We start from the raw sequence: 23387 nt of genomic DNA, 5'->3' as shown, positions 1-23387 counted from the left end.
TTGATTTTTCAAAACATTTCACTATACTTCCAAACTTTGTGAAAATTTTGTGAAAACAATTCACCTCCCTTTTGTTTAGGCCATTAATTCTAACAATTGGCATCAGGAGCTGAGTTCTTGAAAATTACTCAAGTTTCGATCCTAAAACCTTTTTAAAATGACTGAAAAACTACCCTTTGGGGAGGGTGCTTCTAAAAATAGGCGACCTTTGTTTTATGGACTGAACTATCAATTTTGAAAGGTAAGAATGAAAATTTTTGTCGAATCAATTAATAGAGGAATATGGAATTCTATCACAAATGGCCCTTTTGTACCTAAGCTTGAAAAAGATTATGTTTTCATTGAAAAACCTTAAACCAAATGGACTGAGATTGAAAATAAAAAGGCTCCATATGATTACACTTTACTTCCAAACTTTGCGAAAATCTTGTGAAAACAATTCACCCCCTATTGTTTAGGCCACTAATTCTAACATAAAATCGTCATCAATTGTCGGGGAACAATTTAATTTAGAGTACAAATTCCCAAATATTGTGAATATTTTAATTGTTTTTAATTTTTGTTTATTGATTTAATATTATTTTATTTTATTTTAATTGGAGATTTGTTTTATTTTTTTAGATTTTTTTTTATTTTATTTTATTTTATTTATTTTCAATTTTCAATTTAAAAACTTTTATTTTTTTACTACTAGTGAAATTTTGTGTTGACCCTTGATTTAGTTGTCTTATATGATATTAAAAGGTCAAATTTTCAAAGACCAATTATTGTTTAAATTGAAGATTGAAAGGGAAACTAAGAGAAACAGGAAGACAAAGAAAAAAGAAAGACAAAGAGACACTAGAGCAGAATCCTCAACCACTTCTTCCCTTCCCATTAATATTTTTCAGGAGGAAAGCAACATCATAGAAGAGCAAACACCACCTCCTAGGAGAACACTTGGATATTATGCCATGCTTCAGGGGCGAAGGCCTTTTTTTAGTATTGCAATACCTACTACCACCAAGGCCTTGGAGATGAAACTTGTTTTCCTCAATCTTGTCAGTACCCATCAATTTACAGCAATGGACCATGAGGACCCATATACACATTTTTTCACATTTTATGAATTGGTGGGAAAGGCTAAAGAATGACTCAAATAACATCTAAATAAGAACCTCACTAGCTGGAAGGATGTAGAGGAGAAATTTCTACAAAGACTTTTTCCAATATCTCACTACATCAAAGCAAAGTTTGATATTTATATGTTTAGACAAAGAGCAGATGAAGCCTTCTGCAAGACATGGGAGAGATTTAAAACAATGTTGAGAAAATGCCCAAACCATGGGTTTGAAGACATTTCTCAACTGAGCCTTTTTCATAATGGTCTCAGATCTAATACCAAGATGCTCCTAAATGCTGCAGTTTGTGGAACAATGATAGTTGTTGATGTGAAACAAGTGACAAAGATTATTGATGCATTGCCATCAACAGATTATCAAGCCTAAGATGATAGACAAGATATTCAGAAGAAAGGGTTGTTAGAGTTGAATACTTGAGATGCACTATTGGCTCAAAATAAAATTCTGACACAACATATTGAAGCATTAACTACACAAATGGCTAAATTTTCCCAACATTTATTATGTGATTTTATTTTTAGATATTTTCATTTAGGTGACACTTTACTTTAAGATTGAGATTTTAGGAGTCAATGGTGATGACCTTAGGAAAATTCCTACTAGACACTAACTTAACCAAATGGTTAAGTAGGTGTGAAGGTGCATTTCACAAAGGCAAAGATAAAAAGACATTATATGGTGACATGTATGCAATTGTCGAAATAAAGAAGAAAACTAGAAAACATGAAGGAAATGGAAGAAGAAACTTTGGAGATGGTGGTGGGTGATCACGCCACTTGATGGGTGGAAACCACCAAGATAAGTGTTAGGCCAACGGTACACCGTAAATAATAACAAATAAATTTGTAAAATTAAAAAATTAATAATAAAAAAATTAATGATAATAAAACTAATAACATTAAATTTATAAAACAATAATAAAAAAAATAAACTTATAAATTAATAATAATAAATTATTATTTGATATTAATTAAAATTAATTTTTATTAGTAAGAGTAATTTGATCAGTCATAAATATATCAAGCTATAATTTTTTAAATATATTATCAATAAAATTATTCATAAATTTTCTTTTCAGTCTTCTCAACTTTCCCCTCTCTTTCTTTTAATCTAAATAATTCTACTCTTCACTTTTTCTTTTCTTTTCATTTTCTTTTTTTTTCTATTCCTTCAAATTTACTCCATAGCCATGCGAAATGGAGGAAACATATAGATAATTTATCTCATTTGCCATTATGTTTGTTTGGTCAATAGATGCCTTGTATGTAGAAAAAATTAATAGATAGAGGAGTTGACCCCTTATCACCTTTAGTGTTTCATATTTCTGCACAAAGTTTCAATATGATTTTTAATGAGGCAATGGAGAGAAAATGTTTTGTAGGGTTTTATTGATTAAAGTTAAGTAGGGTTGTTTAACAAGTTTTGCCGTTAGAGTAAATGTCTTAGTATTGATAGCATGTTATGAGAAAAAGGTTGAATAAACACTAATAATGTGAGAAAACTATATCCTACTAACATTGAAAAGTTTTGTAACAAGTAACTGGCAAAGCACATGCAAAGAATTTCTTAACATAGATTTTGAGATTTTGAATTAGAAATGATAAAGGTCTACTCTGTTTAGCTTGCATTAACTCATCAGACTCTTTTTGTCATATAAAAGTTCAAAATCTAGTTGTTTAATAAAAGTTTCAAACTTTCAAAATTATTCAAAAATATGAGAATACATTTTTTAATTGATAAAAGAGTTTTAATATTTTAAAATATCACGTTACACTTATTACATCGTTTAATGTATAAAAAAATATTTAGCAAGAATTAAACATTAATCATTCATAAAAAAACATAATTATTGAAATTTATGACTAATAAAAGTCATGACTATCATATAAAAAAAATCTTCTATCAAATGCACCCTTGATGAAAGATTTAATTCTCAGTCGTATTTTTTACCACTAATTTGATAGACATTTTTAGATATTTTCTAATTTTTTAAAACTTACTTTTAAAGTGGGGATACGCTCATTTACAATTAACTATAAAAAACAATTAATAATATTGATAAAACTATATATATAAATATAAAATACACTTCCATACGGGAAAAAAAAAATCAAATCCATATTCTCTACAACTTAATCTCAACTTTTATATTTCATTTCTATTTGTTGAAATCATGACTCACTAGTTTAGGCCGCACCAAATAAATCACTCATAACTAGTCTAACGTGAATTTGGTCTAACAGGACTGAGGGAATAAGGAAGGGAATATTAAAGTGTCAATAAATTTTCTCTAGCATAAACAAAGATCCTAACACACCAATCAGACACTAGCGGACAATAACAATATCAACATTTGTCAATTGGTATTAATCTACATAAACATTTCAACCTCCAAGGCGTTAGAAAGGTGAAGCTCTGGAAAATCATCTGCTAATGTTTATCCCCATGGGCAGCTTCATACAAACAAGATGTCCACATGCACAGTAACAAGGGCTCCGTGATGTTTCAGATAATACTCGAGGCCCCAAGAGGTTCTTCCTCTTAACAGTTAACACTGCTGAGGTAGATCTCAACTATTGCTATCAAAGACTACTAATACTCATACTTTAAACAGTAGGCGCAAAAGGGCAGAGGTGTAAAGACTACAGATTAATTCTGGCCAAATCTAATTCTAACAATTTACATTATTACACAGCAATTTCCCAGGGATGATCTTGCTACAAGGTTATGCAACAATGTTGGCCCAAGATCTTCAAATCATGCTCACTGCCTAGGTACTGGTGGCGGTGGTGTTGATGGGTGGCTTTGCCCATAAAACCCTATGCCAGGTGGCCTGTAATATCCCCCAGGAGGAGACTGCTGTTGCTGCTGTGCCGATTGATTACCAGGCACTGACAACCCTATTGCCACATGTGGAGGCAAAGGAGGTGGAGGTGGTAGGCTATTTGGTCCATATCCATAAGGAATTCCCCCAGCCATCAAACCCGTTGATTGGACATATTGGTTTGATGGTTGATTTGCTGAAGAATGAGGCGGGGGAGGGGGTGCTGAAGCAAATGCAGCTTGCAACTGATTGGGTTGAGACCCAGTTTGCATGCCAACTGACGGTGCAAGTGGTACATTAGCCAGTGATGGCTGTTGTATAGTGGCAGCATAAAAGGAAGAGCTGGTCATATCAGAATTGTTAACATCAAGCACAGGCGTTGGTTTTTCAAGTTTGGGTCTTTTCTCTGGGTTGAAAATAGGCAATCCTGATGACAATCCTGTAGAATTTAAGCTACCATTCAAGGAGGCAGCTTCTTCAGCAACAAAAGAACAAAAAACAGATGTAAGCATCTGGGCAGAGGATGCAGAGGCAGCAAGCTTAGCAGCAACAGCAGCTGCTGCTTCCTTCGCCTTCTTGTTATCATCTTCAGTAGTTTGGAAAGGTGCAAATGGTACTGATTGAGCGAATGCAGGCTGAGATGGATCTGCAGCTTCTGCTGCTTGGTTAAGCCGTTTCTTTATACCAACTGCTTTCTCGATCTGCCCTCGTGCAACCTTCAGAATATTAAAACCATCAATTTATATTAAATAAAATACACGTGAATCAGTTCATAGATAGTAAAAGTTCAACACATTTAAGCATCCGATACACCCTTTCGATGAGTAATTAATCTGTTGTGCTCTATCTTAGAGAATGACTAACTCTGTTTACTTTTCAGATACAAAATCTAACGCATCAGATGTTAACCATCTACAATTCTTTTTTGATTGATTTATCTACAAACAAACCAGCCACAAATAGCTGAACAGAAAAAGTTTCAAAACTAGCAGAACATAGAACCTCAAACAATTGTGAGAGGTAAAATATATTCAAAAAGGAAGATTAGTTTATCAATTTGTGATTTTTGTTTTTTCTTTATATATAGGAACCAGGAATCCAAAACTAATTTCACGAGCCACTTATTCAAATAATAATTTCACAACAAAAGTTTGACATTCCTTCGGACACATTTTCTGTTACAGTTAATATACAATTTGGTCTCTAAAAGTGGCAATTTGTGTTAATTTAGTCCCCAAAAGTGCATACTTATACAGTCTGGTCCTAAAAAGTGCCACTCAACAAAAAGTCAAATGGTATAAAACTAGGAAAGTTGAACATCCTATAAATGTATCTCAATGATATTTATCTCCCTTAGATTTTCCTAACAGAATTTAAATAGATTGGCTCAATAAACCCACCGACTGTAATAATCTTTATAAAAAAAGTATTTTTTATTTTGGTCCTTAGAAAAAAATGTTTCTCTTCCTTTTAAAATTTAAAACAATTGTTTTTATTTTCCTATAAAATGTCTAAATTTTGGTTTTTTTTCCTATATATATTTTTCTTTGACTTTTGTCATTCCAAAATATGAAATTACTTCTGTTCTATAAAATTTCTTTTCATTTTAGGGATCTATAAAAAAATGTAAAGTATTACATGTTGACATCATTTCAAAAACACTAACTCGTGTAAGGTGGATAGTCACCTAAATTTTCATCAAACACGTAAACATATAACTACTACATAATAGTAGGAACCAAAGTTTTTTGAGAAATGAAAACTATAGAAAACATATTTAAACCTATATATTTTTCATCATCTCTTGCTAATAAATTAATTGTGTTATGTCAGTTACCAATTGACCATATTGATGAAATCTACATGTCTTCAGTTGAAAATTGAACAAATGTTCACCTTTCTTAATCAGTGTAATATACTAGCCAAATAAAACGGAAATCTTATGAATGCTCAAAATGAATGTTATTAAGTGGCAACAAACACTTAAAATTATATTATAATTAGGCAAAGTAATACTGATAGACACCGAGAAGGCAAATACAGATTAAAGTCAGGTTGTTCTTACAAGCAGCTGGGCATGAACAAGCTCTTGCCTTGATTCCTGAAAAAGCAGTTTAGATTAGTGAACATTCATCAATTTCAGTCTTTAACATAAGCATACTTGTAGAAACAATTATACTTGTTCCTGAAGTGCATGTTTAAGCTGAGAAAGCAATGAATCCCTTGCAGCCTCAGCATTTTCTAGTTGCTCCATATACTGCTTAAGCTTTTTTTCCTGCTCTTGTAAGTCATTGAGAAAGTCATTCACCAAAGTGGATCCTAGCTGGTTTCCTGATGTGATATCCAACTAATTGTCAGCATAACTAAATTTAATAAAGTATTATTGCTTCGGTATAGCAGTAGAAATAATAAAAAATCTATACTGCTCTGCTTAAAGTACAGAAGTGTCATCAAGTAGAATTGACCATGCAAGTCTTCACATGCCTTAAAAACCAGGTCTTGCAATATACTAGCACAAATTGAATCCTTTATATTAAGTGTTATAATGACAATACACTCATGAGAAAATCCATATTCACAATCCAACACTTGCAAGATATCCATACTTGTAATTGTAATGATCCTTCCAAGGAATAACTCCTGGACACCAATGATGGATATCTAAAATAATATCTAAAATCCCCAAGCCATGAGGAATAGGAAATCGATAGTGTTTCAGGTGGCGGCATGATAAAAAAATAATATCCCACATTCAACCCAAACAAGTTTTTTTTTTTTACGTCTTGCATGCTGATATATAACCCAAAGCTACTAATTGTTGCTTCAACTTTTTCAATTCTTCAACATGATTTAAGGGACTAGATATCAATTCTCCAAACACAAAATGATAAAAGAACTACAGGTAAAAGCATAAAGAAAGATTAAGAGCACAAGCTATGATGTCCAGATACCTACAGACATAACACGAATAATGTATAACAAAAATTTATAAAATGGTTTATATAGATGCAAAATATTGATAATTTCTTATCAGAAGTGTTATAAATAGCAAAGTATTAGGATAAAATAACCTCAATATCTCCAAATTGATTAGGAAATATCTTTAGAATTGTCCTATTCATATACATATATTTATATTTCCTTATTCTAAAGAGTTGATTGTTACAAATGGAGGTGATGAAAATGTAATTAATGTAATTGTTATTAATAAAATAACTTTTTATTGTCATACATAGTTCAAGTTCATATTAGAGTATTTGATCTTGAGAGCTTTATTTCCGGTACAACATAAACAACTGCCATCACCATGCCATTGAGGTCCGTAATCGGGTAGTAAGGTGCACCTTGCATCAACCGATCACAACTCTAAGAGTTGCGTCACTAATGGAGTTACCACATGCGACCACTAGCACTTGTGCATGTAGCCCACACACCTACCTCCAACAAAGCAGAGGTTTTGCCCACCACAAACAAGGTCATGAAGACCTCCCGAGACCATTCCAAGGGGCAATAACGTCTCATTTGACTATGATTTGGATAAATATGAGTTTTTTGCCAAAATGATGTTAACTTATAAGAACTTTCTTCACATACAAGGTGCACTTTATTACTTTCTTCACATACAAGGTGCACTTTATTACTTTCTTCAAATTTAAGCTCTTTAAGTTGTTTTAGTCACGAGTTAACAAGTGACTAATGTCATTGCCCTTTATTTTGCTTTACCACCCCATTTTGTTTCTTACTTTTACATGATATTAGATTACCCCTAACAAGAACATGGTACCATGAAGTGGAGTGTCTATCACTTGGTGACCATGTCCAAAAAGTTGTTTTAGTCACGAGTTAACAAGTGACTAATGTCATTGCCCTTTATTTTGCTTTACCACCCCATTTTATTTCTTACTTTTACATGATATTAGATTACCCCTAACAAGAACATGGTACCATGAAGTGGAGTGTCTATCACTTGGTGACCATGTCCAAAAAGCATCAGAATAACTACAATTTTTATATTTCCCACACATTCATAAATGAGGCCACTTAATATACTTTAGGATCTGTTCAATTGCATTGCATTGGTCTTGACAAGGAGAATTTAAAAATTGACTTACTATACCATTGCAAAGGCAATGTCAAGACGACTCACAATGAGATAATTAAGCTTATTGTATCTCCCAAGATTAGCATAAGTTCTCATTGGTCAGGAACAAGTTTGACATTTCGATCCATTGATGTTTCCATAGTCTTAGCATTTATCATCCTTGTGTCGTTTATGAGAGCATATTTTCTTTTATATAAGATCAAACCATCCTTAGATGACTCCCCCTTGACAACAAATCCAGGAGAAAACCCCATGTAAACTTTTTTACCGTGGTCACCATGTAGAAATGCACTTTTGATGTCAGTATAATCTTGGTCTTTCATTTGTACATATTCTTTGGCAACTACTTGAGCTTTATAATGACCAATACCATCAAGTCATATATTAAAAGGAACGAACTTTCAAGGGCACATATAACATCAATCATTGTTTGTTGCCACTCTAGATGTGATAAAGTTTCACTTGGAGAGTTAGGAATAGGAATAGGAGATAACAAAAGGCAAACAAATATATTGTATGGTGGAATGTCTATGATGACTGAGATTTGTATGGCAGGGAAAAGGATCATGGGTAGAACAAGTACCTTTTCGAATAGTTATAGGTAAATCATTTTCAAATGAGATTGGATTTGTTACGAGAGATGGTGTTGGGAAAGGATCGAGCATGAACACTACTATATCATCATTTATCAAGGATAGACTTTATGGTTCAATATCAATAGGTCAAGAACAACATTGATAAACGTTAATTGGTGTAAGAGAAGCATCCCCAATACTTGATCAGTAAGGATAGATAATGGCATTGGTTAATGAGATAACATGTTGTAAGGACAACATCTCGCCAAAAATGAAGAGGATGACTTGAAAGTGTCCACATAGTTTCGATAAAAATTCTATTTTGTGTTCGGTACACCATTCTTTTTAGTAGAAGGATACGAAGTTTGATGAAGGATACTATTGGCTGTCATTAAGTGTTGAAATTGGTTAAACAAATATTTAAGAGCATTGTCACTATGAAAAACATGTATAAATATACTAGATTGTGTTTTTATTTCATTAAAATATGTTTGAAATATAGAAAACACTTTTTATCAATTCTTCATTAATGAAATCTAAGTACATTTAGAATGATTATCAACAAACATTACTATATTTAAACCAAAAGGAGTAGTACCCGGAAAGACCCCAAATATCAGGGTGAACAAAAGAAAAAGGAGAGAAAACTCATTTATCAAAACACTTTGAGAAAACCATTGACAAACATGTTTTCCTAATCAGCATGACTCACAATTCAAAGTAGACAAATGTTTTAAACTTGGCACCATCTTCTGCAATTTTGCTAACTTGCATTGTCCTAATTGTTCATGGCTCATCCAACATCAACCATCTGACTCGATATCCAATCCTATAAGTAACATTAACTTTAGTAAAGGTGATGGGATTGGATTATTGAAAGGGAAATTAAGGACATAAACAATAAGGAATGAGAGGAGTTAGATAGTACTAATGTTGTAAGCTTGTATTAGCAAACCATTAGAAACAATTATAAAAGGCAAATTGGTAACAATAGTAAAAGGGTAGCAAAAAGAACGATTATGTAATCAATTGCACCAGAGTAAATAACTCAAGGACCAAGAGAAAGAGATTGGGAGAGATAGGCAGATAAATTACTAGTGTGTGCAACTGAAGCAATGTTACTTATGGATTAGCTTGTTGCACACCATTTTATAAAGTCTTCAAATTTTTATTTTTTTTATTAGCATAAAGTCTTCAAATGTTGTTAGAGATAGATCAACTAGTAACGTAGGAGTCACATGTGACTTAACAATAGATGTCTGAACAATATTGTATGGATAAGGGGGTTTCCCATGTAGCTTCCAACACCTGTCAATTGTACATCTAATGTGGTGGCAATGTTCGCATTTGGACGACTTTTAAAATTACTTGTGCAAGAGCATTATTACTCTATAATGCAAATGCAATGTTTCAACTTGTAGATGAATTATGTCTTTGTTTTTTTGAGGAATACAAAGTAATGTAGATGATATGGAAGTCATAGTAGGGTTTATTGTTGATCCCAAAATCTGATCACAAGTAACAACATACTATTGTTGCAAGTCACAAGCCCAAGGTCATAAACAACATATTGTGGTTCTCAAGTTCCCTTCTTCACATCTGCAAATGGTTGAAGAAGCTCATTAAAATCATGTAAGGTAGCATGAAGCCACCCAATATAAGCAAACATAGGACCCTCAAAACGTCGTGCAAAAGGAAATGCTAAGAGATCCTACGCATGTTGTTTAGATGTTGTGTGTCAAAGGTATATCATGCACGAGCCTCACTACAAACTGATGCACCCATCTAATGGGGATGGAAAATAGGTTTAAGTGAGGTGTGGATAATCGTTTTAGTAACATAGCTCATGGGATTAGTAGTCCAACTTATTTAACTATAACTGTACTTCAAAAGCCAAGTGGAATAGTTAGACCCATCCATTTTATCAATTCTAATAATATGGTTACAAAGAGGTTCATATGGTCCTCGAAAACAATTTTTTTGGAAAGTTGGAATTAAAAGAAAAGAAAAAACTAAAAGGGGAAAGTAGATCAAGCCTCCAAACAAACTTTGATGGAGCCATAACAAGTGTAGAAGCGCACAGAGTGGGCGATCTAGGAGAAAATGGGTGGTCAACCATCAGGAGCCGTCACACATTAGTCAGAGTTAAGGTAGTCAATGTTTGGACAGTTGCATAGATCAGCGCACAATCCCAACCCTACAAGAGAAAAAGGTGGCTGCTTGAAATTTGCGAAAAACTTGCTAGAGGTACACAAAAAAAGTGCTTTAGAGATGGTGGGTCTACCAAATCAACACAGTTTTGAAGAAGTATCTAGATACCATGCTAAACTCTAGAGAAGAGAGAAAGATTTAGCTAAAACCTTGTGTTTCTAAGACCACAGGGGTAGGGATGCCAACCAAGCGAGGCGGGTATGGATTTGACTAGCCTCATTCCCATCCCAAAAGTAAAAATTCATCCATATCCCTATACCTAACATGGTAAGAAATTTGTCTCATTCCCATCCCCATACGAAACAGATATGAAACTTTTGCCTTATGTAATCCCTGTCAAGTTACGGGTATATCCATACCCATGTCCACCCCTTTATTGTTCCAAAAATTAATTAAGTAATTTTTTACATAAAGAATTCAGTAAAGTAAACATGATATTATACTTGAGAATAATACAAAGGAATTAGAAATTTAGAGAGGGTTTTAGGATCTCATATTTATAACAACTTTAGATATATCAGATACAATGTATAAGAGGGAAGAGAAGAGAATTTGAAAAGATACATCTAGTAACTAGGTGTAACACAAAGCACACAACACCTTTATAATGAATTCAATTGAAAATTATTTAATCTAACAATTACGAAAGACTCAATGTCAAAAAGATGCATTTTCTTTTCTTCAATATCAAATATAAAGAAAGAAATATTGCATAAATCCCAAAACAAAGAACCAAAGGATTTGAACACTAAATTGACAGTTAGAGATTCTCATGTGAAAAAGACAAACAATAAATAAAAATAGGTTAAATACAGTTTCTAATTATCATGCTTTTTTCAATTTCGTTCCACTATGTTGGTTGTTCCCAATTTGGTCAGACTTTTTTTAAAAATTTAATCAATGCAGTTTCTTTTGCCAAATTAATAATAATGAAGTTACAACAAAGACACGTGGCATGAACAATGAATGACACGTCATCAGTCATAGTTGACTTGTTCACAAAAGTTAAGCATGGCATGAGCAACAACTGTCACGTGGCATTGCACGAACATTGTCACTATGAACTTGCTAGAAGGGATTATATTGACTCATTTCTAAAAAAAGGGGGAACAAATTAAGAACATTCAAAATAGGGGGGACAAAAATTGAAAAAATTGTCATAATACTTCAAAAAGCCTATTTAACCATAAAAATATTAAAAAGAACTAGAAATAATATACATGTGTCCTAAAAACTATTTGATTCAATGAAATTGAGGTTTGTTTTCCTGAATTCCAATACACCATTTGATCAAAACCACAAAGGGAAAAATGTGTAATCAATGTTGTTATAAGAGGGAAACTACTTTAGGGATCTGAGCAAACTTTGTAGATATTGACCAAGTCGAATAGTTGAAAGAGAGTGAAAAGTTGAGTAGAAAAAGAAAGCAAAAGAGTTTTCCGAATGAAAAGAAATTAAGGACCAAAGAGAACAACGAAGAAATTCCTTTTAAGTTACATAATAAACTATGGGTGTAAGAACAGGCACGGGCCAGATATGTATATACCATTACCATATCCATAATTGTAGCCGATCAATGTAAGGATTTCCCATCAAAATCAAAACAGGTTTATTTGTCATCCCTACGCAAAGGTGCTTTATTTATATTGAGAAAAGAGAACCAGTACAACAAATAGAAGACATTCAATATCATCTAATAACAAAGATATGATACGAAATAAACAAAAAAGTTTAAAATAATACATTTATAATTTAGATATTCCATATTATATATAGAATCATGTCCTTATTTATATAATTAAAAGAACTTCATGATAGAAGACGTAGATATCCCTCATTCAACCCTTTCAATCTTTGTTCCCTCATTCCAAGTCTTTCAAATATTATAGTTGTCAACTATAGAAGCATCATGATGCGTCTTATCCTACTAGTAATAAAGAGTACTTTCCTATTTCGGAACCTGTTTTAGAATCTATTTTTGGAGCAAAATGGTTTGTTACTTTCATTGACAATTGTACCCATATCATATGGACATATGTCATGAAAAGTAAATCTGAGGTCTTTCAACTCTTTGTTAACTTTTTTTGCCTTGTCCAAAATCAATTTGGAAAAAGCATTGATAGAATTAGATCTAATAACGGTACTGAATATGTGAATCATGATTCTACAAATTTGCTTCATAATAGTATTGTTCATGAAACTAACGTGAAAACATTCCACAACAAAACAGGGTTACAGAAAGCATGAATTATCATCTTCTAGAGGTAACAAGAGTTCTCTCTGCCACAAACCACACTAACAACTTACCCACACAGGTATTAATGCAATTGAATCCATTTTGTCTTTTTTGTTTCCATTTCTCCCCTAGTGTTACGTCTACCTACTTGAGTCTTTGGGTGTGTGTCATTCCTGTTCACTCACAAACTAATAACATTAAACTAGATCCTAGAACTCTTAAAAATGTCTCTATTAGTTATCCTTCTAACAAATAGGAGTGCAAATATTATCATCCTTAGAGTCATCGTGTCTTTACCACCATGGATATCACCTTCCAAAAAACAAAATCTTTTTTGTCAACCCTCCACTTCAAGGGGAGAAAGCACTTGAAGCAGTGAACTCTTTTTCCTATCATTTGTCTTTTCAAAATGTCCAAGATCAAAGTGATAAAGACACAACAAATGTGATAAAATCAGCCCACAATGAGGAAAAAAGATGAAACAGACAAATTCTTTAGCAAAATATATCAAAAAGGGAAGCAACCCACTTTGTCTTGAAAGCAAGAGTTGTATTAAATGAGGACCCCTAAGCATAATAGTGAAAGGTAAAAAGATAGTGTATTAAATCCTATTTCTCAACAAGTCTGCACAAATAATCTCTCGAATAAATATTGAAATTTTATTGCCAATGATGCCACAAAAAAAACATACCATAGTCTAAGATGCCAAGAAAAATGAACATTAGATTCAAGCCATGGGAGAGAAGATGAGTGCATTAGATATAAATTCAACATGGAAGATTGTTGACAAACCAAGAGACAAAAAGGTTGTCCAGTGCAATTGGATATTTAAGCTGAAATATGATGCAGATGGGTAAATAAATATAAAGTCAGATTGGTTGCAAAGAGATATACTCCAACTTATGAAATTGACTATTAGAAGACACCTTCTCATACAATAGAGATGAATATAATTCGATTTGTTTTAGCTCTACCAGATAATTTTAGTTGAAATCTACAACAGATCAATGTGAAGAAGGCATTCCTTCATGAATTCAAAGGTGGATTTGTAATTTCATTTGGACTAGTAGTATACAAATAAGAGGTTTCATTACGTTGAAATGGACCAAGGTTTGTTGTGCCAAGGAGGTAGCGGTCTAGGGAGCAATCAATCTTGCTTAGGACTTCAAATTCAGTGTAAGGTTGTGGGCTATTTTTATGAGAGGGAGGTTCTATAATAGCAGGGGTGGTGTGTTGGTGAAGTACATACATTGCTTCAACAGTTTGGCCAGATATTAAGATATGGTTAGACACGGTTCAGGATAATGAAGTGGGTTTTGGTAGATGGTTGTGGTATTATCTTTTGGAAGGATGCTGGTGTACTGCTGACCAACCTATTAGGGTGTTCCCCCAAATTTAAACATGCAAGCAAGAGTCCATGATGCATGGAATGGTGATTGGAATATCCCAGTAGAGGTGATGCAGCACCTACCTCAGTTATTCAAGCTGTTAGATAACATGACTCTCTTGGAATGTGTTGATGAGCATGTGAGCATGGTTGTTAAAGATGGCATTTTATCTCATAAATCTGCAAAATGTTATTTGCATGAATGACAAAACGAACCAGCATGAGCTAGGATCGTTTGGAATCAATTTATCCACCTGCATGTACTCTGGTGGTTTGGAAGAAGGTTCTGCTAGATAAGCTGCCAAGTGGATAAGAGAATGCAGCAGGTGGGGATCTAGATGTGCTCCGTCTCTAGTTTATGTAGGGCACACCAAGAGACTTTACAACATTCTGGGCTAGTTGGCTGGTTGCTTTTAACAGCCAGTTTAACACAACTTCTTTTATGGATCTTACAAATTTTCTTTTTTATAGGTGTAGCTCTCAGTTGAAGGTTTGTTAACATTTTCTAGATAATATGGAAGTTGCACAATTCTTGCAGGTTTGATAAAGCTCTTATTTTAATTCAGACATAGCTTTGGTCATTGCAAATTGAATGTTAACTGGTAATTTGACCAAGGGGGTTATGGACAACCATGTTCAGGAGCTACTTATTCACAAAAACTTTAATATTAATATTCATGCTAAAAAAGTAATGTGGATGGTATTTGGAGAATGCCACAGGTGGGTGTGATTAAATGTAATGTGAATGCAGAAGAAAAGAGAGAACCTGGTTTGGCAGCATGTGGTGGTATTTTTCGTGGAAATATGGGGAAATATTGGGGCAGTTTTACTTCTTACATTAGTATATCTTTTGCTATCAAAGCTGAATTAATGAGGGCAGTTCTTACTGAGGAAGTTGTCATTGCTCATGGTTTGTCAAATAAATGGCTCGAATGTGATTCAACACTTGTTCTTAAAGCCTAATATTGTTTCTTGGTCTAGTAAAAATCTTTGGAATTGTTGTCAAGCTGTACGTAATGTTATTGATTGTAATGTTGTTGATTTTTCTATTACTCATTTTTTGGAAAGGAAATAAGTGTGCTGATAAGTTGGCAAATCCGAGAGTTGATTCTAAGAACGACTTTATGTGGTTTCATACTTCAGCAAATTGTGTTCAGGAAGATTTCTTTAAAAATAAGTATAGTTTGCCAGAGTTTAGATGTTGTTGAGGTACATAAGCTTTGGTTTGGTCATTCCATGTTGTATTTCTCTTGTTACTTTTTTAATAATACTTAATCCCTCTTGGCAACAAGTGATTGTTGAGCTTTAGGGTGCCAACCTAGTTAGGATCTCACAGTTCATAGTGATGCTTTCAGATGGATAGCCTTTATATAACAAAAAAAAAGCTTTAGAAGATGGGTATATGGATATTCCTCCTAGATTTGAAACTTAGAGTGGGAGGAATAAAGTCTGCCACCTAACGAAGGCCTTATATGGTCTTAAGAAATCTCTAAAGGAAGGTTTGGAAGATTTACAAAAGCAATTGTCTCCTTAAGATACAAGCAAAGACAAGTAGATCATATTTTATTTATAAAGCACTCACTCAAAGCTAAACTCACTATACTATTGGTCTCCGCGGATGTATAAGTCTTGGAATGATAATTAAACAAACAAATTGAATTTAAAGGAAAAATTGGCATCCTAATTTGAAATTAGACTTAGGAAAACTCAAGTATTTCAATGGAATAAAGGTTGCTTATTCCAAATGGCTCCGAAAGAAAATATGTCGTTGATCTCTTCAAAGAAATAAATAAGCTAGGATTTAAAACTTCAGGTGTTCCTATTGGACATAATCATAAAATTGGAATGGAAGGGGAGTTTTCCTACAGAAAAAACTCAATCTTAAATGTTGGTAGGAAAATTTACTTATCTATCACACATGAGACCAAAGATTGTTTATGCAGTCTGGTGAGTAAATTTTTGCATTTGTCCAAGAGAAAGACACATGCAAGCAGTTGACAAAATTCTTACGTACTTGAAGTCAAGCCCAATAAAGGAGCTACTGTTCAAGAAATAAGGCACTTTAATCCTAAAAATATATATAGATGCAGACTATACAGGTTCAATTACTATCAAAACATTTACCTATAGATATTGTATTTGTAATCTAGTAACTTAAAAGACGTAAAAAACAGGATAAAGTATTTTGCTCAAGTGTGAAGGACTCTAGATGAAAATCATACTAGATGACCTTAAAATAAAGGTTGACATCCTATGCAATTGTACTATGATAACAAGGTAGCCACGAGCATTGCCCATGATCCAGTACAACATGAGAGAACTAAACATATTGAAAGTGGTGGGAACTTCTTCAAAGATAAAGGTCTTGTAGTTGCAACTCACGCTTTGACAAGACTTCGACTTAGGGGGAGTGTTAAAATAGTTGTTTATTACTATTTGTTGTACAGTATTTATAAAGCAGTTTTTTAGTGTACCTAGATTAAGGGTTTAAGTATCCCAGGCTGTAGCCTTTTTTCAGCTTGTAGGTGTACTCACCAAAATGTTGGACATATACATACATAATATATATATATATAATATGAATAAAATTTGATTTTTATCTTAGTAATTAGGAAATTTGTATAGCTGATAATTAGAGACATTCTCCATTATTAGTCATAATTAAGTCTCCCCATAATATACTTTGAATGAATGATTATAAATAAAGGATTTACTTGTGTGATTAAACACACAATAACAAGCAATCCTTTCAATGCAGTATACATCAAATGAGAAAAAAACTCACCAATCTTCGGTCATCATTAAATTAAAGTGTTAGAAGGGATATTTTAATCTAAACTGAAACTTTTATAAAATCAATAGTGAGATCATCACACTTAAGAATCTCTTTTTTTTAACATTAGGGAAACCATTCCACTACAAGACCTATTACTTCTAATTTTATTTATTCTTTCAGTCACAAGTATGACCAAGAATTCAAATTTTCTACATAATATTTTTACACTTTAAAATTGGTGTTTCGGTTACAATAACCATTCCTCCAAAACCATCTACAGTTAGTCCTGCAGAACTATACTTAGAAAATACAAATAAAAAGATTCATGATCAGTCAAGCTAGGGTAGAAGGCAGAACATATTGAGTCCCTTTAGAAATATTCTTACCTTGAGCCAATGTATTTTCAACATCTTCCACAACTTTACCCACACCAAGCACAGCAGCACTGCAGTTGTTTAAAGCAGCTTCCTCATTAAGATGTTCATCAAGAACAGGCTGAAATGCAGATAGTATTTTCTCTGGCAAACACCCAACAGCCAGTTTCTGCATTGAAGAGGACCAAGCATTGACTCATCTCAAAATCAGAAATATCAAAATATCAAACAGGCAACAGATCATAATCAGACAAGCTATTGCAACTTGCTTACTATTCTCACGTGGGCATCCCTCTTTGCTATCTTGATAGAATTTGAACTCTTTCCATTGCTTGCAGATGGAGGGGGGATCTTACCCATTATTATTTCATCCTTAAGTCCTTGAACTCGTGAACCAAAAACCTTCCTCTCCTCCCATATTGCAACCTATTAACAATCCAATCCAACACGCCAAACCCAAATTCAAACCAAAAGGAAATGAAAAAGAAGGAAAGGTCAGCTTAGAAAATACTAATAGATAAAACAAATGACATAAGAAAAAAAAAGGTAAGTAACGTATAGCTAACAAAAATGGATCTCTATGTAAAAACAACCCAGCAATGTAGCCCCATCCCACTAATGGGTGTTCAGTTCAAAAGTGGATTCTCTAGTATAACACTTTTCTTTGCACTTAAGTTGATTTAAGGATTAATAATACACGCACAAACCCTTTCCATGACCAAACTAGACATTTCTTTTACATTACTAAATAACCTAGAAATACAATACACGTTAATGAATTTGTAGATATGATATGGCATAACACAGGCATAGGAATAAAACAAATTTTAAAAATGGATAGTGATATACAAATTAGTAGAGTTCAATTGATATAAAGATTAAGAACACACACAAACCCCCAACTTGACCGAAAAGACTCTTCTTTTGTTATTATCTTATGACAACCTAGGAAGCACAGATAGAGTATGTGATATAGATATAGTATATGATACAACTCAGACCCAGGAATATGGAAAATTTTAAAAATCGATATAATATATAAAACTAGTACAAAGTTATCATAAATAAAAAATTTAAAACATAAGAAAATTCATGTTTTACATGATATTATAAACATAATCTAATACAAAATGTATCCAATCATTGTGGTATTCTAATCAGAATTGGTATAGAAGTCTAAAAATTAAAAGTATTCAAAGTGCTCATGCCCTAGTTGCCAAACGAATAATGCACTATCTCCAACAATCGTTGTCATCGTCCACCACAGTAGTTCGTCGTTGTCTACCATCCTCACTATTGTCCACAACAAAGTCAAGGTTAGGTGTGCCTCGAGGAGCGCAACCCAACCCCGGTGGTTGCTTGTTCAAAAGCTCTTCGACATGCCACATAATGTTGCATGCCAACCCCTCACCAAGTGTGTGTCTAACACACCACCATCTCGATGCCAGAATCACATTAAATTGCCATTGTTCATCTTTTCAACGCCTTCTAGGCACCTTTCTACCCTTGATTCGTTGAACGTAGCTCACGGGCTAGGATCTTTCCTTCTCTCCAAAAAGTTGTAGTCTTTGTCTTTGGAATAGACTCAACTTTTTTTGCTACTCCTATTGTGACCACAACAAAGCTAAACTAGAAAAACTAATTATCTTGGTCTGCATCCGTGGATTTACAATTCCTTGGTCAAGGATACCATGACCATTTGGAGAAGGATTTGACTAAGGTTTTGAATGAAGAAAAACCTTAGTGGTAGAAATTGCATTTCCAATAATGTGTTGTTTTATGGCAACCAATTGAATAAAACATCCAAGAAATTATCATATTGTTTAAGGCATCTTCTTCCTTTGGAAAATGGTGCAAGATATTTTTCTTAGTGACATTCAATGTCTCTTTGATGCAACTCAAAGTGCAGTCTCTCTCATGCAAACCAATCATGATAAAATCTAATATGTAGCAAAGACTTGAGCTAGAATAGAAGAATTGAAGAGATTTTTGGTAGTTGATCCATTGGAGGATATAAAAAAAACATGATAAGTTATATATGGTCCTAATTCTAAGAAGTCTACACTCAGATTTTAATCATGTATATGAGCAAATTTTAGTTGGTGATTAGCTTCCTTTAATGAACAGCTTAGTCACCAGACTTCTTTGGATGCCTACCTTCTTAAAAGATGAAAACTTAGTGGAAATTATTGAAACATCAACACTGGCAGAATGGTAGTCAAAATCACGAGTTGCGTCATAAGATCGTGATTTTATGATATATAGTCATGTTGCCGATCTATAATCACCAAAAAAGTACGATTTTGACGGATCATGTGGGATCGTCTCTCTCACAGTTCTCGTGGCAGTTTTTGCAGCGGCACACCTTGCACTGACGCCTCTCGCGGCGTTCCTCACAGCAGCTCGTCTACATGCAGTGCTTCTTACAACGGCGCGGCAATGCTTACAGTGTCGTGACGACGTGCGGCACGGTGGCTGAAAGGTGGATGTGGTGTGGTAGCTTCACAGATACACATGGTGTAGTTGATTTAAGGGTTTCTTTCTGTTTAAGATGGAGGCAACAGCAGCAGATGGGACCAATTAAATAAAAAGCCCAAATAAGTGAAACAAACCCACTTACTTAGTATAGTGAAACAAAATCACTTACTTACTACACAGTGAACGAAACCACTTACTGCTGAGTGAAATGAAACAAAACCAAATAAGTGAAAGTGGAACACAACTTCTCCAACGATAATTAGATTTTAATTAATTGCCATAACTTCCCCACTGCAATGATTGGATTCAATCAAAAGTCATGATACTGTCCAAAGGTATTATTAGGGGGTTTATCGATAGAAGCACCACTTGGTTGGTGTTAGATATTATAAGATATAATTAGATATTATGAGATATAGATATTGTTAGATATATCATATTTATGTAATGGGCTTAGCTCATATGTTTCTTTTCCTATATAAACATAACCCTATGTGTTCAATACACAAGGGATTTACCCTATTCTTTCTTCAAAAGGATGTTGGAGCATGCAAGGATGCTCCTGATGAAGTTAAAAAGGGAATATGGAAAATTGTTGTTGGTTTGCAACAAAAATTAAATTAGTATGGATGATGAGGAAATGGCAAAAGTTGGTGAGAAAAGAAAAAATAGTGAGGAGGAGTCCACTCGGTCTAGCAACAACCTAGTGACAGAAATATTTTTTAAGAATATACAAACTACCAACAACAACATGTTTAAGAAAGGTCTTACTGAGGAGCCATATCAAGCAATTGACAGGTTCTTTTAAAACAATTGTACCTTTCAATGTGGCAAAGAGTGGAGAATTCATTGCTATGTTTCAAGACATGGTCTTGGATTTAGACCTCCATCCTATCATGAGATTAGAGTCAAATATTTGAAGGGGGAAGTTACAAATGCATCACTTGCTCTACAATCACATAGGGATAAATGGAAGAAAACGGGATGTACGATTATGAATGATGGTTGAACTTATAAGAAAGGAAGGACAATAATAAACCTCTTGGTGAAGAGCTCAAAGGGAACTGTATTTCTAAAATCCATAGATGCATCTGCTATATCTAAAACAGTTGAGAAAGTTTTTCAGATGATGGATAACATTGTTGAAGAGGTGGGGGAAGACAATGTCATTCAAGTTGTGACTGATAATGTAGCAAACTACAAAGTTGTTGGTCAAATGTTGATGACAAAGAGAAAAAAAGTTATTTTGGACACCTTGTGTTGAACATTGTGTTGACTTAATGTTGGAGAATTATGAGAAGAAAATCTCAATACATGAGGAGACCATTCCAATAGGTAAAATAATCACTACCTTTATCTATTCAAGATCTTTTCTAATATCTCTACTTCATTTCACAGAGAGAAGAGATTTGGTAAGGTCAAGTATTACTCGCTTTGCTACATCTTACTTCACAATTAGGGTGCCTCCATGAGAATAAGGGAGCTTTAGTTAGAATGTTTACTAGTGATGAATGGAAGTCTAGCAGGTTTGCTAAAACAAATGATGAAAAAATACTTGGATGTGGTTTTAGACCAAAATTTTGGAAGAATATCATAACGTGTTTGAAGGGTGCATTGCCTCATTGAAGTGCTTCGATTGGTTGATTCCGATCAAAAGCCAGTCATGGGTTTCATTTATGAAGCAATGGACCAAGCTAAAGAGAAGATACAAAAGGCTTTCGATTGTGTCAAAAAAGATGTATTTTATGTTTGTTGAGATAGTGATTTTGAAATTCAAAACAAAAACTAACTCAATGTAACATATTTTAGTTAGCTATTTGCCTTTGTGGAACATCATTGATGAAAGGTTGGACAAGAAACTCCATAGGCTTTGCATGTTGCAGGCGATTTTCTTAACCCTCAAATGCATTATCATCCTGGGTTTAAAGCAGATTTGGAAGTGAAACAAGGTCTAATGGAATGCATAACTAGAATGGTGGAGGATGAGGATGAACAAACCCTCATTGATGTTCAAATTGATGATTTCAAAAAACGAGCAAAACATTTTGGTTGTCCCTTGGCTACTAGGTCAATCAATTTAAAGACTCTAGCAGATTGGTGGGAGTCTTATGGTGATGAGTATCCAGGAGCTTGACAAGTAGCTCTTCCGGATCTTAGCGTAACAGTATTTCCTTTAAGATGGTAAGTTAATGTTAAAATATATCTCTAGAATAACATTAGTCTACTAATCCACTAATTGCTTATAATACTTGTCTTTGCATTTGTATAGGTCCACACAGAGAGTAAATAGGCTAAAGCAAAGCACAACGAATGATGTTGTTTTTGTTATGGCTAATTCAAAATTAGCTAAGAAGCAAACAAGAAAACCAACTCAAATTAATATTGATGATTATTCATCTGATGACGAGTGGATTATGGAAGATGGGCATGAGCATAATGAAACATTTGATTTGGATGAAAACTTGGTTCCAATCGAAGTAGAGGATGATGAATCTTTACATGGTCATGACTTAGACATGATTGATTTGAATGATGAAGGAGATGGAAATCATGAAGCTAAATATGAATTTAACTAACAAGATTATTATTTTCTCACTATTTTGTAACTAGTACATAGTTACTCTTATCATAGGATGTGGTGTTTACACCTAATTATGTACTCTTTTATATAGTATCAAAATTCAATTATGAATTTTGAATAATAAAATGATTTTATGTATGTATATAAGTTTTCATAAAATTTGTAGGATGTTACGATCCGTGTTACGGTCTTCCGATTGACTATTCATGTTTATCTTTTCGATCCTAAGACTACCTTGAGTGGTAGCATCACGAGGAAGAGGAGGAAATCGTAACAATTGAGGATGAAGACGCTATGAAGTCACCACAAATGGGATCGAACCAACTCACAATGAGGAACAAGATAAAATTATTTGGCAAAAAATATCAAAGGAAACAACACACTTCGACTGTAGAACAAGAATTGCCTAACTCAGAGGTGAGGATCCTTATATATACAAGTGAAGAGGTAAGTGTTATTGAGAATTTATCTATTTCTATGAGAAAGGGAAAAAGATCATGCATTGAATGTCTTATTTCTCAATATATATGTGTTGACGATCTTTCTAATAAATATCAAACCTTTATTGTTGCCATTGACACTACATAAATTCCAACCTCAGTCCATGAAGCCAAGAAAGATGAACATTAGACTCAAGCCATAAAAGAGGAAATGAATGCATTATAAAGAAACTCATGAAGTGACTTTTTTGACAAACCAAGAGACAACATGTTGCAGCGTGC

The 23387-nt window shown here is 33.6% G+C and overlaps 1 protein-coding gene across 7 annotated transcripts in view; it reads right to left on the bottom strand.

Annotated features, from left to right (window-relative positions):
* Positions 1-3389: 3389 nt before the first annotated feature.
* The window catches only part of LOC137813774 (uncharacterized), a 30407-nt gene continuing 10409 nt past the window's right edge, over positions 3390-23387 (bottom strand). For all 7 annotated transcript variants that reach the window (XM_068616194.1, XM_068616195.2, XM_090301243.1 and 4 more), the window contains 5 exons: positions 17880-18032; positions 17619-17775; positions 6125-6276; positions 6011-6046; positions 3390-4661 (listed from right to left, as the gene is read on the bottom strand). In XM_068616194.1, the coding sequence (XP_068472295.1) occupies positions 3885-4661; positions 6011-6046; positions 6125-6276; positions 17619-17775; positions 17880-18032 (1275 nt within the window). In that variant the 3' untranslated portion in view covers positions 3390-3884. The remainder of the gene's footprint in view (positions 4662-6010; positions 6047-6124; positions 6277-17618; positions 17776-17879; positions 18033-23387) is intronic.

Source organism: Phaseolus vulgaris, chromosome 1, assembly GCF_051622355.1.
Source record: "Phaseolus vulgaris cultivar YP4 chromosome 1, ASM5162235v1, whole genome shotgun sequence".
Classification (NCBI taxonomy): Eukaryota; Viridiplantae; Streptophyta; class Magnoliopsida; order Fabales; family Fabaceae; genus Phaseolus; species Phaseolus vulgaris.
This window is presented reverse-complemented; position numbering and strand designations above follow the sequence as displayed.